The sequence below is a fragment of the Cydia pomonella genome, chromosome 1 (genome assembly GCF_033807575.1).
Source record: "Cydia pomonella isolate Wapato2018A chromosome 1, ilCydPomo1, whole genome shotgun sequence".
Taxonomy (NCBI): domain Eukaryota; kingdom Metazoa; phylum Arthropoda; class Insecta; order Lepidoptera; family Tortricidae; genus Cydia; species Cydia pomonella.
In genome coordinates this window covers 42,821,046-42,839,629 of record NC_084703.1, presented here as the reverse complement: position 1 = coordinate 42,839,629, position 18,584 = coordinate 42,821,046, and the positions used below count along the sequence as shown (strand labels likewise).

The 18,584-nt window shown below is 35.3% G+C and overlaps 1 protein-coding gene across 1 annotated transcript; it reads left to right on the top strand.

The window, feature by feature from the left end:
* The first annotated feature begins 4,605 nt into the window (after positions 1 to 4,605).
* LOC133520797 (uncharacterized) lies at positions 4,606 to 18,048 on the top strand. Its single transcript, XM_061855790.1, has 7 exons — positions 4,606 to 5,119; positions 9,366 to 9,487; positions 10,177 to 10,468; positions 11,089 to 11,129; positions 12,829 to 13,104; positions 14,088 to 14,223; positions 17,505 to 18,048. The coding sequence occupies exons 1-7, from the start codon at positions 5,020 to 5,022 to the stop codon at positions 17,597 to 17,599; spliced, it is 1,062 nt and encodes a 353-aa protein (XP_061711774.1). The 5' UTR covers positions 4,606 to 5,019; the 3' UTR covers positions 17,600 to 18,048.
* The last annotated feature ends 536 nt before the right edge of the window (positions 18,049 to 18,584 follow it).

The following is an 18,584-nucleotide window of genomic DNA, read 5'->3' as shown; positions in this document are numbered from 1 at the left end:
AAGTGGTTTAGACGGATGGAAAAGTGTATACGTGTTCACGGTGACTACTTCGAAAAAATAGATAGCTGTAATAAAGAATAAAGTCGGTAACTTTTGAGTATCTAATTTCTTTTGGCATGACCCTCGTATACATATCGCTCGCACGAATATGTTAGTACGAGAGAGATATATCTCTGTGTTAGCGTAATGTCAGTGTTGACACTGTTAGTGACTCGTGGCAAGGATACTTGGGGCATTCAATTATCTGTCACCAAACACAGTCGGCAGTAAGTAATAGTATGTTTTTAAGTATTTCGGCGTCTGTTTTTTGATACGAGTACCAACTTAATTAACAATGAAAACGCATTGTTAAATGTTACCAATCATAAACTGCCAAACTCAAAGTTCTTTTAGGCGTTAGTAGCGAATTCCTATTTATTTTAGTTTCAACACATAGCTGCTAGTATTTAGCTACATAAGTATTGGCCAGTTTAAAGCTGTGTAAATTAAAGTAAATCTTCGCACCGTTTATCTATACACTACAATCGTGTATGTAAATTCTGGTCTGGGGTTGTACCAGAAATAGAGTCAGTATGTAAGGACATTCCTCTAAAGGGATGCGAAGTCAATCGCAATTAACAGTACTAATGAAGAGCTACGTAGGCGTTAGTATAATTAAGTGAACAGCTCCGTATTGACACAAAACGACAGAGGTTACAGTAAAACTCGAGTCACTTAGAACTTTCTACTACACCGAGGGTCCCGTAATAAGAACATTCGGACATGGCACCCACTGTGCGCCCACAGTGTTCTGGGAAACACTAACTAGCCAACGATTGTATTTTTCGTTCAAAAAGGGACTTCAATTGCTCGAGCTGGTGTTTTGTTTTAAGCAATATTACGAGTAATAAAAGTATGATACCTAAAAGGTTATTTTATTTTATATACGAATCTACGGATCTAGATAGTATTGATTGTAACAAGTAGGTTGCGTTGCTTATATTTAGGTATATTTTAAAAATCTAATTTCAAGATATAATATTACGATAAAAAACTGAGTAGAACAAAAGACAACAAGTCTATTGTTCATTTATTTGCAACGATTAAATAGTCTTAATTAATGTTATGCAACGATTAAATAGCCTTAAGTAATATTTCGATGAGATGTAGACTTACGCTTAATTTTTAGCTATCAGGCATTCATTTCATTTAAGGTTTTTCATTCGTCATTTAAGGTACCATGTAAAACTTTTAGTTCTATTACAAATATCTGACTGACTCCGCGGGAGGGTAATACCACGAGACTATAACGTCAGTTACCAATTCTTTCGTGTGTTCTTATATTAATTAAGCAAATTTAAGTTGCAGATATCTACCTGTAGGGCTACGCGAGACATAAAGACACTTAAATTTGCTTAATTAATGTAAGAACACACGAAAGAATTGGTAACTGATGTTACAGTCTCGTGGAATTACCCGGGAATGTATTGATTGCGTTTTTATCCTTCATCTCTATAAATTACACTTTCCTATCAGAACGTGACAACTGTTTTATCCTTAGTGATAAATTATTAATACACGGCTATAATAGACCCAGCGGATATGAACGAAAAAAAAAACTTTTCTTCTGATAAAAGTGAATAATGGCATTGTTGTGCTCTCCATCAAGATACAAATCGTACTGTGCTGCGATCTAAGATACAGCACTGTTGTACAGAAAGATCTTATGTGTAATTCCAATTGCTTGGAGAATACAAGTGTACACTTAAATCTTATGGCAACTCAACTCCAAAAATACTCATATACAGTAACAATCGTCGAGGGGCTTACAGTATATATGATTGAATTGTGTAATGTTTTTATATATTACAGACAGATTCTCCTACAATATGCTTGATTATCTTAAGTGAACCAGCGGCTGTAGCATGGTCGGCGTTTTATCACTTGTCGCGTCAAAGCGTCACTTTCGCACTTACATATTTGTTAGAACGTGACAGGCAATAAAATAAAAATGCGACGTTACCGCCGCAGTATCACGACGTGGGATTGGCAAATTAGCCGAAAGCATGGGTCAATCTCAGTATGTCAGATAGTAAGCTAGAAACTGTCTACACACCTTCATTATGAACTTCTAAAGGTTCTCCTAAAAGTCACCAGAAATCTCGTGTGTGCGTCGGAAGTTATTCAAGTGTAGCCGCTGTGAGTAGGGCATTGACCAGGGCAAGGACCAGAAATATCATGTAAACGCCGAGATTGCCGCCTGTGGTGTATTTTTTGGCGGCAGTTACAGGACTGGCAGCGTCAGGAGCAGCTAGGCGCAACACATTCGTAGCACGAGGGTTACACCTCGGCAGCTCGGCATCGGCAGGGGCAGTGATATGAGAAAATATAAATGGGGTATCACAAATCTCGAGCGTAGGGGGTATCCGGGAATCTTGCCCGGGAGCTTTGAAATATTTTAATAAAAGTGCCAAAATCATAATAATATTTCTTTTTCAATTGCTTATATCATGCCCAAATAGGTCGTTAGGCAATGGAGTAATTATTTTGACTTTTTATTGATTCGGATGTTCCCCTCTACAGGTCAAAATTCACGACTGATTCTCGTAAAATTTTGTAAACAGGTTCAGTAGTTACACATAATTTTTGTATCGTTTAGTTTTTTTGGAAAGTGCCATTAGCATAACATAAGATCATTATGAGCACCTACGCTGTGATAATGACTCAGGAAGTAAGTATTTTTTGTTTTTACATGTTTTAAGCTTAGGTATCGATCTTATCGCGAAGTCTACAGCTCACAGAGCCACTAGTAAATAAAATTAGTTAAGCTGGGTTCAAGTTCAAGTCTCCCATCTGGGCAAGGCTCCCGGACTACTCATTGTTAAAGTGGTTGGCTAGTGAACCTGACTCCTCCAAGCTAAAATCAAAGAGAATACTCGATTACATTCCTTATCGTGTAGCAGGACGCTTAATACCTGATCCGTTCTATGGACTCGCGATAGAACTCCGGATATCTTCTAAAGTACATGGCTATTGAAGAAATACACGATGTTTATCTGAAATACATGTATTTAATACATTTCTTCTTCTTCTTTTAAAATATGGCTTCCATCAAATCTATGATGATGTTGCCAATGTCAAGTTACGTTGTAAGTTTTAAGTGTGCTCGTAGAGCATGACGTTGTTCGGTAGTTGCTTTTAGTAAATTTATTTTAATTGTAGGTAAACAGCCAAAAACTATTTACGAATCTATTACTATTTGATTAAAACATTGTCTGTGTTTAAAAACAAAAGAAGGCCATTGTGTAAAGCTGTATGAAATTCCTTTACATATCGTCTGCACTCATCGCACCGAATAAGTAGTATTTCCGGACCTAATTTGAAGTAAGTTAAGTCAACATTTCAATTCTAGTTTGAGAAAAAGTAGTTTATATGAGAAACTTGCTACTGCTGCTGATTAGAAAACGGGGTTAAATAATATTGAACATATTTGTACCGTAGTAACTGATAAGTGAACTCCATAAGTTCCTATAAATATGTATTCATGTTGCATACAGTATATGTGTTATTGTAGTTAACAATTTTATTGAATTGGTAAACATAGATGACTAGCTTCTTCCCGCGACTTCCTCTGAGTGGAATGATAATTGTGTTTGATAAAAACCGGTCAAGTGCGAGTCGGACTCGCCCACGAAGGGTTCCGTACCATTTTCTATAAAAACGGCCAAAAAAACAACCAAACCATATCAAATCGTTTGTTGTATGGGAGCCCCGTTAAATATTTATTTTATTCTGTTTTTTAGTATTTGTTGTTATAGCGGCAACAGATATTCATCATCTGTGAAAATTTCGAAGGTTCTCGAGAACCGTTACGAAGCTGTAGCCTGGTGACAGACGAACAGACAGATAGATGGACGAACAGCGGAGTCTTAGTAATAGGGTCCTATTTTACCCTTTGGGTACGGAACCCTAAAAAGGACTTCTCGTCTGATATTAAAATAGAAAATTAAATTGCTTTATTCATCAGAGATATGAAAAGTTTAAATATAAGTAATTATTTAATTAATGTTGACATTATAATTATGCAATATTAATATTTTCATGACGTTTGCTCTAACAAATCGTTCTATCTTTAGCCTGGTCGTAATTTTCAGATTTTGTACACACCAATGAGTCCAAAATTGTGATATGTGTGTATCTCCACTACAGATAAAATAGTTTAAACATATTGTTAAAATAAAATAAAAAATATATATTTTGTGGTTTTGTACGAAGCAGAATATAATATCATTTTCACTTCTCATGCTCGTAAAATTGACGTTTAAGTCGCGTGTAAGCGGCATAAAATTGCTTATTATGTTCTAGAGCATAAAGTAAAATCTTCTATTACGACCCTTATTAACTTAGCTATTAAGTCCAAAATCTGGCACACAAACTGCCCTTATGATTTCCTTTAGCGTTTTAATATACTATATAATAAAATATTGGATATTTTGGTATAATTTCCTCGCAATCCAAGCGAAAATCAGACCCTCGACCAAAAATGGAGCGCTTTATGCCCTTCTACTTTATTTAAGTTTTTCGAAAAAAAGAAATATAAGCAATTAATAATTACATAAGTGAATATACGTGTATTCATAGCAAGGACTTAAAAAATCGAAAGAATAAACTTCAAATTGGCATATTTTACAGTTATGACTGGAACGAAAACATTAACTATTCGTTTACAGGTAGGAGAATACACAAGAAATTGAATCCCTAGATTTTATGTAAATGAACATTTTTGCACCAATTGACAGTAATCATAACAATAATATGCCTCAAGTTATCTCGTGCCTATAAAAGTACGAGACCACAATAAAAATATCGTAAACACTATATCCTTATAAACTTTCATCCCGCCTTAAACTAGAGCCCACGTATGTTCATATACAGGTACTTGTTTGTACTGGCGATGCTATAAAAGCTAGGGTCTCGAGCTGTCCCTGACATTGTCCAGGCTGCGTTTGGACCCCTAGGCCTTGATTTTATATTGTCAGCATGATGAAAATAGTTGTGCTAGTGGCGTTGGTCCATTTGGCCTGTGCTAATCCGTTGCTGGAAAAAACATCGAATGGAAATCGTCATAAGAGGTTGCTTTGTGAGTATTTATTTAGTTTTAATAAAATCTTATAAGTACCTTTAAACTAACAATTTTTCATATATTATATTTTGGCGATCTATATAGTGGTTTTCGGAGGCGACACATCGATCTAGCTAGGTTTTATCTCTCGGAAAATGTGCGTGTTTTGAGTTTTGATATGTTTTCCGAGCGAAGCTCGGTTTCCGGATATTTTATTTTAAATGTGTAATTGTTCGCTTTGCTTGCCCGCTTATGTAATTTATTTATTGACATTTTCTGACCTTTTTGTGGATATCACAGTACATTTGTTAGCAGCTCAACAATAAAGGGATTGCTAGCTGTCTGTGATGACCGGTCTGGCCTAGTAGGTAGTGACCCTGCGTATGAAGCCGATGGTCCCGGTCCTCGTAAGGGCATTTATTTGTGTGATAAGCACAGATATTTGTTCTTGAGTCATAGATATTTTCTATGTACTTAAATATTTGTATTTTATGTTTATCGTTGTCTGAGTACCCACAACACAAGCCTTTTTGAGCTTACCGTGGGACTTAGTCAATTTGTGTAAGAATGGCCTTATAATAATTATTTAGTAAGTATTTATATATCTAGCCAGCCTATGCCAATTTATAATTATTTGACCAGAAATCTTTACTTTAACAACTGCATCTGTATACACTATACTTGTATTTTTTTAAATAGATATTATTATTTTAACGTGTTCTCTATAGATTTACTTAATAATTATTTGAAGGATTGTTTGGGAAAATAAATAAAACATTCAGAATTATTGGAAACATATAATTAGGTAAAACCGTTGAATGTCCCTTGTAATGTAAGATAACATAGAATCCGCCTTAAATAAAATAACTAGTGGCTTTTTGAGCTGTAGACCTCGCGATAAGATTAATAACCTTAAAATTTTTAAAAACAAAAACACATTGTTGAGTTATTATCAATGAAAATGGCACTTAATTCCCCACCATTTTGAAAATTTTCACAAATAGTCAATAGACATACCTACATAAAAGAGAACATAGTGAGACTAAAGTGTCATGTAACGGCCTCATTTCAGCATGTTGAATTAGTTACCTATGGTTAGGTAAATAATTTTTATTTCTTCATTTATATACCTATTGTACGAGTAGTAAAATGCCTGTAAACTTTAATACCAAGGTTTTCACCTTACATCGTTGTCTCATAGATACATCGTACACTTCGTATGGTCATAACATCAATAAGGGATAATATCCTTAATAATCCTGAACATATATTATGTCCTGTGTGAGTAATGGTGTAGGATTTAAAGTCCACTATTCATCATTCGCTGTCAATTGGAACGGGGTATTCACATCGGGGTCGTCGGGAGTATACAGGATGTGAACTGATGTGTGTGTGTTCTCATTTAGATGATAGTCGATGGTTTATACGAGTATCTCTCAGGGTCCCTATGATACTTCCTTCAAGTTTCTTTTGGTTGTATTTAAATGATATATTTCTGAAGAAATTTCACGTGACAGGTGCTCCATGATAGGGACCATCATTCGAAGCGGGAGGTATAGCAAGATGTTTACGTGCAGGCAGTTCTTTTCGTTATTATTTTCATTCGTTAACTGACTTTAACGTAACTATTATTTTTACTAGAGATCGTTTTTTTAGCATTAGAAAAAAAGTAAATAATTTTGTCATGTCTTTTTATTTAAAAATCAGAATTTATTACGTATGAAAGCAAAATAATGTAAATAATCGTATCGGATTTATAATTGTTCCATATTTGCGTATTTAATGAAAGCTACTGAAATTGGTTTCAATATTATTAAACAATTAAACCTATGGTTTATTTGTTTAATAATATAAAAATATAATTAAGTCATGGGATGTATGGCGCCATTAATTTTTAATTACACAAATATCATTGAAAAATTAAACTGAAGCAGCTCTTTGGCTCTTATTTAAGGTAAAATGTTGCCAGCGATTAAAAACTGATGGTAAATATTTACTTGTTTTACAGGATTTGTCTATACCATCCCATTACTGGTGCCTGTTCCATTATAGGGGTGTTTACTATACAAGCAATAAAACGTGTCAAATAACTAAATATATGTTAAATATGGTTTGTTTCTGTCTTTTTGGCGATACAACTGCATGTCGCTAATAGCTTATCCTTCGGTTGGTTGTTAACAATAACTTATTTTCATTATGTATCTATGTTTAAAATTTTGATGTTTATAATTTTAGAGCAGAATTTTGTTCCTCCCTGTATAATTGCACATTTTATCGGACTGTCAGAACACGACAGGACGCGGTGCGATGTATAAAGGGTGATTTGCAGCTTTATGTTTGATTTATATTGTTGGTGGTACGAACATGCTGCGAGGATGACTTTGTATTTGATGAATCGGATAGGCCTATAGGTACGAGGACGTAATTCAATGACCCTTGTGGAATGTTTTAAGGTCTATCTTGAATCTTCAGGTTCAAAACCCAAGGTGTCTTCACATTGCGAATCGTCAGTAATACTAAAGTATTACTAATAATCGTCAGTAATACTAAAGTATTACTAATAATCGTCAGTAATACTAAAGTATTACTGACGATTCGCCATCGGAAAGATTCCAAAATTGCGAAATTTCCACATGGTATAATTTCGGGAACTTCTCAAATATGTGTACGGGAATCGAAATTATCCGTTTCCAAAAAAAAATATTTTATATCCTGATATTTCCGAGAACGTTTCCAACTTTTTGGAATATTTCCTCAACTTGCACCTTCAAGGGTCCCCAGCAAACTCGGTTCTCCATACAAACGTAGTTACGCTCTCATTTTAAAACGACTAGCTAGATTGCTCTGAAACTTTTTACTTAATAGAATAAGATATATCTAGTCCTGTTATTAGTTTAACTTAACTTTACATAGTTAAAAAAAGCGGCCAAGTGCGAGTCGGACTCGCGCATGAAGGGTTCCGTACAATTTAAGACGTATTAAAAAAAATCTTATTAGATCTTGTTCAACATTTTACCACTTTGGACACACATTTTACCACTTTGGAAGTGTCTCTCGCGCAAACTATTCAGTTTAGAAAAAAATGATATTAGAAACCTTAATATCATTTTTGAAGACCTATCCATAGATATCCCACACGTATGGGTATGATGAAAAAAAAATTTTTTTTTTTATTTCATGACGTATTAAAAAAAAACTACTTACTAGATCTCGTTCAAACCAATTTTCGGTGGAAGTTTACATGACAATGTATATCATATTTTTTTTTTTATATTTTTCATTCTGTTACTTTAGAAGTTACGGGGGGGGGGGGGGGACACACTTTTTACCACTTTGGAAGTATCTCTCGCGCAAACTATTCAGTTTAGAAAAAAATGATATTAGAAACCTCAATATCATTTTTGAAGACCTATCCATAGATACCCCACACGTATGGGTTTGATGAAAAAAGATTTTTTGAGTTTCAGTTCTAAGTATGGTGAACCCCCAAAATTTATTGTTTTTTTTCTATTTTTGTGTGAAAATCTTAATGCGGTTCATAGAATACATCCACTTACTAAGTTTGAACAGTACAGCTCTTATAGTTTCGGAAAAAAGTGGCTGTGACAGAATCGGACAGACAGACGGACATGACGAATCTATAAGGGTTCCGTTTTTTGCCATTTGGCTACGGAACCCTAAAAATGCCGTGTATTTAAGTTTTTCATACAAAACTTGTTTTTGCTCTATTTCGTTTGTTTTATTAACTGGAACTATATGTATGAACGAATTACAGGACTAGATGTATCGCATGTCATTTTATGTGCAAAGTTTCATTACAATCCAACAAGTAGTTTTACAATGAGAATGAAACTCCGTTTTGTATGGGAAAGTGGATGTCGGCCAAGATGCTAGAGCAACATTAAATTAAAATTAAATTAAATATCATTTATTTTCAGGCAACTATGGCCCATATATACATACCTTACAGACTAACATACATACAATAATAAAAATCTTAAAATATAAATATCATTTTGACGACGCAGTTTTCGGTTGCGCCGCCTGTTCTAAGCCGTGTGTTAAGTAGAGCCTTAGATAAGCCAAACCTATGTACAGTCAACCAATTTGATTCCTAGGCCACTATAGAACCATGCCATAATGACTTCTACGACAGTGCTTATTGAGTGATGCGTGTCAAGTATATAGTAGCTAAAGCGACAAGGTTCTATAGTGGCCTAGGATTCAAATTGGTTGTCTGTACTTACCATTAACTTTGTTTCAGTTTACGACGAACAAGGCAACCTGATCCAAACATACAACAGTCCTATTCGTGACTTCCCGGAACAGATCGAAAAGTTTCCCTTTTTCGGGTCCTTTTTCCAACCGTTTTACAACTTTATTCGCGTAAGTATTCATCTGCCTAGTACCTGAATTATTCTGATCCAAAACTTTGCTGTGCTTTAGAATTATACGCTGATTTACCTTTTTTATACATAACTATTGTATTGTTGTACTATTGTATTGTATTCGGGCGATTTTCCTCAACTCGATGACTTGCGCCTATTTTGCGTGATACATAACTATAAATAAATAATAAAAAAATAATTTAGCCTATATACGTCCCACTGCTGGGCACAGGCCTCCTCTCATGCGTGAGAGGGCTCGGGCTATAGTCCCCACGCTAGCCCAATGCGGATTAACACGGACATAACTATAACTTACAAAATATCCTAAATTAAAAAAGTGGTGGTGGCCGAGTGGATATGACGTCCGACTTTCAATCTGGAGGTCGCGGGTTCAAATCCTGGCTCGTACCAGTGAGTTTTTCGGAACTTATGTACGAGATATCATTTGATATTTACCACTAACTTTTCGGTGAAGGAAAACATCGTGAGAAAACATCTGCATAAATCTGCGAAAAAATTCAAAGGTGTATGTGAAGTCCCCAATCCGCATTGGGCTAGCGTGGGAACTATAGCCAGCAGTGGGAGGTATATAGGCTGATTTATTTATTTTATTTATATCCTAATTTAAAATAGGAAGATGGCGTTCAAATATATTTATAAAACACTCACGTGCTCTTTACTTTATAGCCAATACAGTCCTTCGGCGGTCGACCGATGACCTACATGATCCCAGTATCTGATGAAGTAATACACCAGATTGCCCAAGACCCGATCATGCAAAACAAGCTGTTGCTCCTGCCAAGAGACCCAATCGTTGAAAAGAATGATCTATGCCTTGGGAAGAGAGCTCAGATTCCTTCGCCGAAGCTGTGCAGCGCATTTTTGAACTGCTGGGACGGTTTTGCTTTTGAGCAGGAATGCCCGAGTGGCTTGCTGTTCTCTGGTGAGGGATACTGCGACTACCCGCAGAGGGTGGATTGTAACAATAGGAGAATAATCGGTAAATATACTTGAACTATTTATAAAGAATAATTAGGTCAATAAATAACTATTAAACTAAATTTTCAAAAAGCCTACGTTATATTTATATGCCAACTAAATCCATGTTATGCCAAAAATGCCTTACATCATTTTAAAAATGAGCTCATACTCTTCAAATTTTCGGATCTTTTTCCATGAAACATACCTAAGAACCACCGCAAGAAAACGCGCCTTCTCGTAAAAAACCGCATCGAAATCGGCCCATCCGTTGAAGAGCTACGATGCCACAGACAGACAAACTGACAGACACACAGATAGATACACAGATAGCCATTGGCGTCAAACAAATAACACCTCTCTTTTTGTATCAGGGGTAAAAAATAAATGAATTTAGTGCAAGTTATACTGCCAGCATAGAAAAGAACAACTATAATGTGTGTGTGTGTGTGTGTGTAAATATAAATAAAAACTTTTTCTTTGAAATTACAATGTGATTTGTTTTCATAGTTATTAGAATATTGGTTCATAGTTTACGTGGTAATATAGTTTCTCGTCAAAGGTTAGCGACACCTGGTTCACACACAATTGTGTAAGGAAATGAAATTGTGAACTTAGCAGGTGTCGTCAACTGTGGAAATGCCACGTTAAGTAATGAACAGGTTGATTGCGCAACGTAACACGTTTCGATAACATCTACATAGTTCATCTTTAACTTTTATTATCTGCTATAAAAGAGGACACATTTTTCTTGTGAATTATGTAGGTAGTAATAGTAAACGAATGAATAAAAATTTTATTTCAGGCAATTAATGGCCCATACATAAATGTCTCAAGAGGAAAGAATAGCTTTGCGATCCAAGCGAAATAACGGTATTTTTTTCTATGAAATTCAATATCGGGAGGAAACGTTTTCCACTAACTACATCTTAACACATCACTTTGATTTTGATATCAATCGCTTCAGCATAATATATTATAGGTTTATAGGTTTCGCTTAAAATATATATATATGTATTAAAAAAAGAAAACGTATACTACTAAAAATCATGGACAATGGTTAATGTTTAGAAGTGAAAAAACGTTTAATCTTTTTATTGACGATCACGTGGTATACTTCCCTTTTAAAACTAGTCTACATACATAGATATTACATACATATATTATACAAAATATATTTTAAAACTAAAAACTCCAAAAAAAAATAATGGTTGTGATGCCGCAACCGCGGACCCACCGAAACTTCGGCCAAAACTTCTCCTTGTTGAAGGTCGCCAGACGTTCAGTCGTACAGAGTAATAAATTATTTTTTAATACAGTTGCTCAAAAAGTGCTAATTTACGTAGCTGCTTAGCGTGCGGAAAGTTGGATTTCGCGAACTAGTGCTTTTTACTTTTTACAATTCATGACTACTTATTGATGAGTGTTAATGTTAGTTTCCTTTAAAAGTCGTATTCAACATAAAAACCTACTGTTAATGTAAAAATAATAAATATAAGCATATTTCATATTTTATTACTAACCTCTTCATCATTATAACATATTTATTTTTTAATATTGAAAATTGAAAAACTTAATAAGTTGTCTGAATGAGCAGAGCCGCAAAGCAGAGGCGTTTTTTTCTTACTGCAACAATGTTTTAAGTTTCCAAAGGCAACATTCGATATTGGTTTCATACAATTTAAATATACGATTCACAAATAATCGTAAATAACGATACTTAGGTAATAATACGAGTAGTATAATATTTTATATATACAATTGTTGCTGTCTTATAGAACATGCATATAAAAAGTACTTGTTGGTTTTCTTATTTTTTCACAATTGTATTAAAAAACGTCGTTCGATACTCCTGTGGAAATGTCATTCTTAGTAATGACATACTTTCCGCACTAGCATCGAAATGTACTATTAATTCATGTGACATGTTTCAATCAAAATGAACACAGGCTTTGATATCTTCAAATTCAAATAAAGTCATTCGAATAAACTACGTAATAGTACATTACGATACAAGTGCGAAAAATAGGAAATTCGAAACGAGTGGCGATAAATTAAAACACGACCGAAGGGAGTGTTTTAAATCGACACGAGTTGCGAATTACCTATTCGCACATGTAGCGTACAACGTTTTACAGTACATATGGCCCTTTAAATGTTCGACACAGTAATGTAATATGCTACTTCTCACACTAGTGCTATAAAGTAGCCCCATATGTACTGTAAAATATTTTGAGCCAAAGCTAAAGTAATTGCGAATCACGGCTGTTTACAAAAATGATATGAAGTTTACCTTTAAAAATAAAAATATTACTTCAAGTTAAAGCCAATGCGAGATTCTAACTCTCGGATTTATTCCAGGCGAATCGTTCCATGTCTTTCTTCTTTGTTTACATGCCTTCGAGTAGCGACATCTACCGTAGAAAAACAACACTTCTTAAATTTAAAACTAGCATGTGTCTTGTCATATATTCAAATATTTTTTGGTTTGCTAAAGAGCGCCCTGCGCCAGCGCCGGTCCGCTGCGCAAGCGACTTCGAAGCGTTCCGCAGTGAGTGGAGCTGCGGCGAGTTCTTCGTCTGCGTCAACCGTTTGCCCGTGCGCTTCCAGTGTCCCAACGACCTCGTATTTAATACGGTAAGCTATCATCATATCAGGTAAAGTTAAGGAGACTACAAGGCACGCTGCTACAACTACAACTGTTAACCGCCTGTCCGTTTGCATCCAATGCTCCAAGGCGCTCATCTTCAATACGGTAAGCTACATAGGAGCATATCTTCAATTACATCATATCAGCTGAACCAAGGACTGAACCTTCAACACAGTAATATTGTTTTGTACGGTCGGGCCATATATACTGCTATATCATTAACCAAAGTGGTCTTAAGGGGCCCACTGATTACCAGTTCCTCGGACGATATCGGCCTGTCAGTTATTCGCAAAAGCTGACAATCGCGAATAACTGATAGAAAAGAAAATGCTCGAATAGATGGCGATATACCTTTGGCCTATATGGCCTATGGCGAGTAGATGGCGACACTGTTTGATATTTAACACAAATCAGTAAAAGGACATGGGTGAAATAGTCATATGTTATTCGAAGAGTTTTACTCCTGCGTCAAAAGATGGCAGTAAATTTAGTTGAATGTAGAATTTACTTTCACAATACGCCTCTATTCTAAATTCTCTTTGATAATAGGTACCTAATTAACTTTTACTAGTTTTAGTCATACATTCAAAAGTTACAGTTAAACATGAGATGCCAGTTAACATTTTTATTGGTGGTTACAATGATTACATTAACCTTTTAACCGCCGTAGTCTGATGTATAAGGCAAACAATATCCGGCTCATTTCACAACAGTCTCATAAATAAGACGAAACTTCGTACTAGCGGGGACAATAGCATGCTCAGAGAAAAATTCTAAGCTGTTAAAAGGTTAAAAAAACGTTGACATTCTTCTGAAACGTTCTTTTTCTGAATTCGTACACATCGGGAAGACGTTGATATCTCGAGATATAAAATTGAAGAAATTTGAACCTCATATCATTCTATTTTAAGTTCAAAATTCTTCAATTTTATATCTCGAGTTATAAATTTCTTCCACCTCATATTTCTAGGAGCTGGGTATCTGCGACTACCCGGCGCGCGTGAACTGCTCTGCTTCAGTGAACATGTCTGGAGCCGCTGAGGGAGGTACCGCATCTACGGACGGCAAGACTGTACTCATGAGGAGTTCCATCTACAACACTCAGAGTGAGTCTCTTATGCGCTATGGCGATACTCTCAAGCTTTAAGAGAGAAGTATACCGAACGTCCATACAAAAAGAGAAAACGTTTTTCTACTTTTACATATTTTCCATTCTACATGTCCAATTAAAATCTAAGTATAGTTTATCCTTTTTTTCAAAACTTAGTTTTTTTCATCACCTCACATAAATTCTAACCTTTTATTAGATAGCGTTTCCTTCAAAATTTCTCGGTTTCATTCACGTTCTAAACCTACATTTTCTATCTCCTCCTGTGGCATACAGTATGCTAATTTTTTTTTTCTTTAGGCGCACTTGTAATTTGTATTATGAATCTCTTAACGATATAGATATTTTTGTTCATAGTTTGTCCGTGTTCAAGAACAAAGTTCGGCAAATTTTATTTTCTAGAATGATCAATTTCTAGGTTGGTTCCAGTCATATTTTTTATAGTTTTGTATGTTTTGTTATTTTACTTGCGTGTAGAACACAACTAAACCGGTAAATTTATAATTGCGTAATTTACATTTCTATGTAATAATTTTCTTAGTAACGTACGAAGCTTTAGGTCTATTTTTAGTTCATTTATTTTAGACATATTTGTAAAAAGCTGTTTGTTTTCTAAATAAATAAAAAAAAGCGAAACACGTAAACCTAGAATATATTATGCTGAAACGATCAACATCAAAATCAAAGTGATTTGTTAAGATTTAGTAAGTGGTAAGCGTTTTCTCCCTTAATGGAATTTCATAGAAAAATTACCGTTATGTCGTTAAATTCGAAAAGCTATTGTTCCCTCTTAAGTCCTAGAAACCACATCAATACTAGTAAGGCAACATTAATTTATTATGTAAAACAATTTAGGGTAGGAGGAGGGTCGACGATGTCTTATTTTTTCTTACAAGGGAGAGGGAGGGAGGTCTTACTTAAGATCACATAATGGGCAAAGTTATGATTATACTTTGAAAAAGCGCGAAATGATGTTATGTAAGATGAATGTTAAAGGATAACTTTAAAATAAAATGAATGTTGAAAACAATAAAAATTACATAAAATTTTTCTTAGAAAAATTAAAAACAAACCAAACGCGTATTCATTTTTTACAAGCTTTTATTTAACTTGCCCTGTTAACGTGGGTCAAATAAAGACCCACCTCTCTTCTCTAGACCTCTGTGGGATCCTATGAAATTACCTCTGTGGGTCCCGTTTTCTAATTGAGCTGAAATTATTCATACATAAATCGAATGGCAATGCAAATTATGATGACATGGAGGTGATCTGATGATGGAAACAGGAGGTGGCCATGGGAACTCTGTGAACAACGCAAACAAACTAATTGTGTTTGGGGTTAATAGAACGACTGTAACGATAAAAGCTTGTGGCAGTAATTTAATTTTTGACAAAAAAATATTTAACAGGGGGAGAAGGTCGGCCTATTCTTACTTTTTCTGACATTCGAGTAGGAGGGGGTCAAAAACTGGAGGGGATAAAAAATCACCTCACGTAATAAGCGAATGGCGCCTACCTATTCTGACGATTATATCAAGATTCTGTATCATATCAAAATTCATCTAAATGCAGCCTCAAGGTTATAGAAATAGATTGATGTCCGTCAAATATTGACGTATCGATATATTTTGAAGTACCGTCAATTGTACTTCACTCAAAATTGTCAATAACGTCCAAATCCGATTGAAAATGCGATTGATACTTATCGTCGATATCGGCGGTAAATGATAAATTATCTACAACGCATATACCTAAAACATACCATTTTGTTTTTACTTCATCAAGCTCGGTTCTCCATACAAGCGTAGTTACGTTCTCATTTTAAAACGACTACCTAGATTGCTCTGAAACTTTGTACTCTAGGTATAAGATATATCTAGTCATGTAATTAGTTTATGTAGCTTCAGATACCATACTCAAAAAATACAGCGAATTTAAGTTTTTCATAGGAAACTTGTTTTTGCTCTATTTCATTTGTTTTATAAACTGGAGCTATATAAATTAATTACAAGACTTGATATACATCACTCAGCTAGTAGTTTTAAAATGAGAATGAAACTCCTTTTGTATGGGAAGGTGAAATTCGGCCGAGCTTGCCGGGGACTCTTAAAGAATATTTATTAGAATAGCAATGATCTATGACTAGAATATTGCAATAGCATAGTGCTAGGAGTTGTTTGGAAAGTTCTAGATTATAGAAAGCGTATACTTCGTGTTTACGCTTCGGTGAATTATTGTCAATTATTGAAAATGAGACTTAAATCTAACGTCAAGTAAATCGTTTTTCGTTTGGCACATACGTTTGAGAACGTTATTTGCTGATTCATGTTATTCTAAGTTACTATAGGATAATAAAGGAAAAAACGTTGTTATCTAAACACTCATATGTTACACCTTACACGGTACCCTTGCCCGTGTGACACGCAGAGGCAGCACATGCCAGGGTGTAAGGTATATTGAGTTTGTTGAAATAAAAATATACTAGGCTAGTGAAAACGATGGATTTAAATAATACTAGGATGGGAAATAAAACCGGACGCCTGCCTAATACAATTGTATGTATTTATATTTCTGGCGGACGATGACTCGCCTCCATATTTATAGTATGTATTATTATATTATGGGGTCCGCTCAGCAACCTTATCCAAAGAATTGGCACAAGGACTAGAGTTCGACTAAGCTAAGTTGGCAGCGATTTTGATAGACCAGACTGTACGAGGGTTATTTAAACGTCATTATTTCATAGAAGTTTGACGTTTGAAATAACACCTATGCAGTAGGGGCTATCAAATTCGCTGCCAACTTAGCTTGGTCGAACTCTAGTTTTTACAATAGCTACGACATAGTAGACCTCTACTGTACCAGTTTTTTCTTTTACTAATTATTGTTCTATAGGCCAGTTTAAATTTTCTTGTAGTTAATATATTTTACGTCATTTTGAGAAAGTTTGGTAAATTTGAAGAACTTCTCATTCTGCGGCTGTAGCATGGTCGCGTTTTTATCACAGTGACAAATGATAAAAACGCGACCCTTAGCACAGTGCCAACTGATAAAAATGCGACCGTACTACAGCCGCTGGGCGGAATAAATACGTAATCCCAATTTATATGTAATAAAAAATGTAATTTTCTGTAAGCTACGATTTTGTAGGACATAGGTACAGTAATCTTGCGTTTATATTGTATGAAATAGGACCTCTATTATATCCACTAGATTTCATCGAATTCCTACAAAAAAACAGAACATAATAAAAATTCGGACGTATAATAATTGTTCCAGGTTGGTCATCTCACTCGCACGTCGCGTTGTCGCGCCAGGACGCCGTCCGCCAGCTGCAGCTCGGTCGCATCGCCAACATCAACACAGCTTATTAGGATATCTACAATTCAACATACTTACTCTTACATGGCGACCCAGACAAAATGCCCAGACACTGCGCCTTTACTTAGAGTTTCAGTTAAATTTGATGTTTTTTATTGCTCTGTACAGAACTTTGTTCACGGAACACTTATGGGATCACTTTGGTCTTGCAAATCGGTTAAAACCATTTTTCTCAGAGATCGTTTGAGGTAGATCTGACATAGTCTCACAGATAGGTTCTAATAGATGACGTCCAGTGAATCATAAATAGATTATAAAATAAAAGGTCCACTTATGTGGTTACTTATTTTGCTAACAAGGTTAATAGAAAAGTATCCCGCATTTACGAGTAACGAATACATCAGAGGGCTTACCGCCAACAACGAAAAATCTATCTGCCTCTAAAATTTCAATTTTTGGTTTTTGCGGAAACCCCTCAGGTCAATTAGGTTAAAAATTTCTTAATTTTTTTTAATGTCCACAGAATATACATAAACATAATTGCTTTTTATGATGGTTTGAGATTGCAGATTGTAACTATTGGGGCTATATAAATCACTGGTGCATATACGCCATCATATTTGACCATTATTCTTTGAACAAAACGTCTTCCGAGTTCATATTTCCGTTTATATCAAGTGCGCGCCGTGTTTCGTGAACGGGGCACCAGAGGCACCCCTGGCCGCGTAGCCAACGTAACATCTCTCTCTATCGCTCTTCTATATTAGTGCGACTGTGACAGTTGCGTTTCGTTCGCCACGGAGCGTGAACGATATGCACGTTGGTTACGCGGGCTGATCATATTTACTTAATATTGGCTTGTCTCCCATAACGGCATACGGTGCAGGGCTAACCTTGCTCATGGTTTACTGTATGTCGGGGCGTGCGTTCGTTTAGCTTTTATTGCTGACTGTACTTTTCTTTGTGAAGTCTAGTTGACTATCTAGGCACTTATCTACCTAAAGTGGGTAAGTTACTTGTAAGCGATACTAAATTATC

What these genes read in the sequence shown, in the direction of transcription:
- LOC133520797 (XM_061855790.1), top strand. Translation starts at nt 5,020, where the DNA reads ATGATGAAAATAGTTGTGCTAGTGGCGTTGGTCCATTTGGCCTGTGCT. An exon ending in CGTTTTACAACTTTATTCGC is followed by an intron (nt 9,488 to 10,176) that starts GTAAGTATTCAT and finishes TTTACTTTATAG; the next exon opens with CCAATACAGTCCTTCGGCGG. An exon ending in CTACCCGCAGAGGGTGGATT is followed by an intron (nt 10,469 to 11,088) that starts GTAACAATAGGA and finishes TGAACTTAGCAG; the next exon opens with GTGTCGTCAACTGTGGAAAT.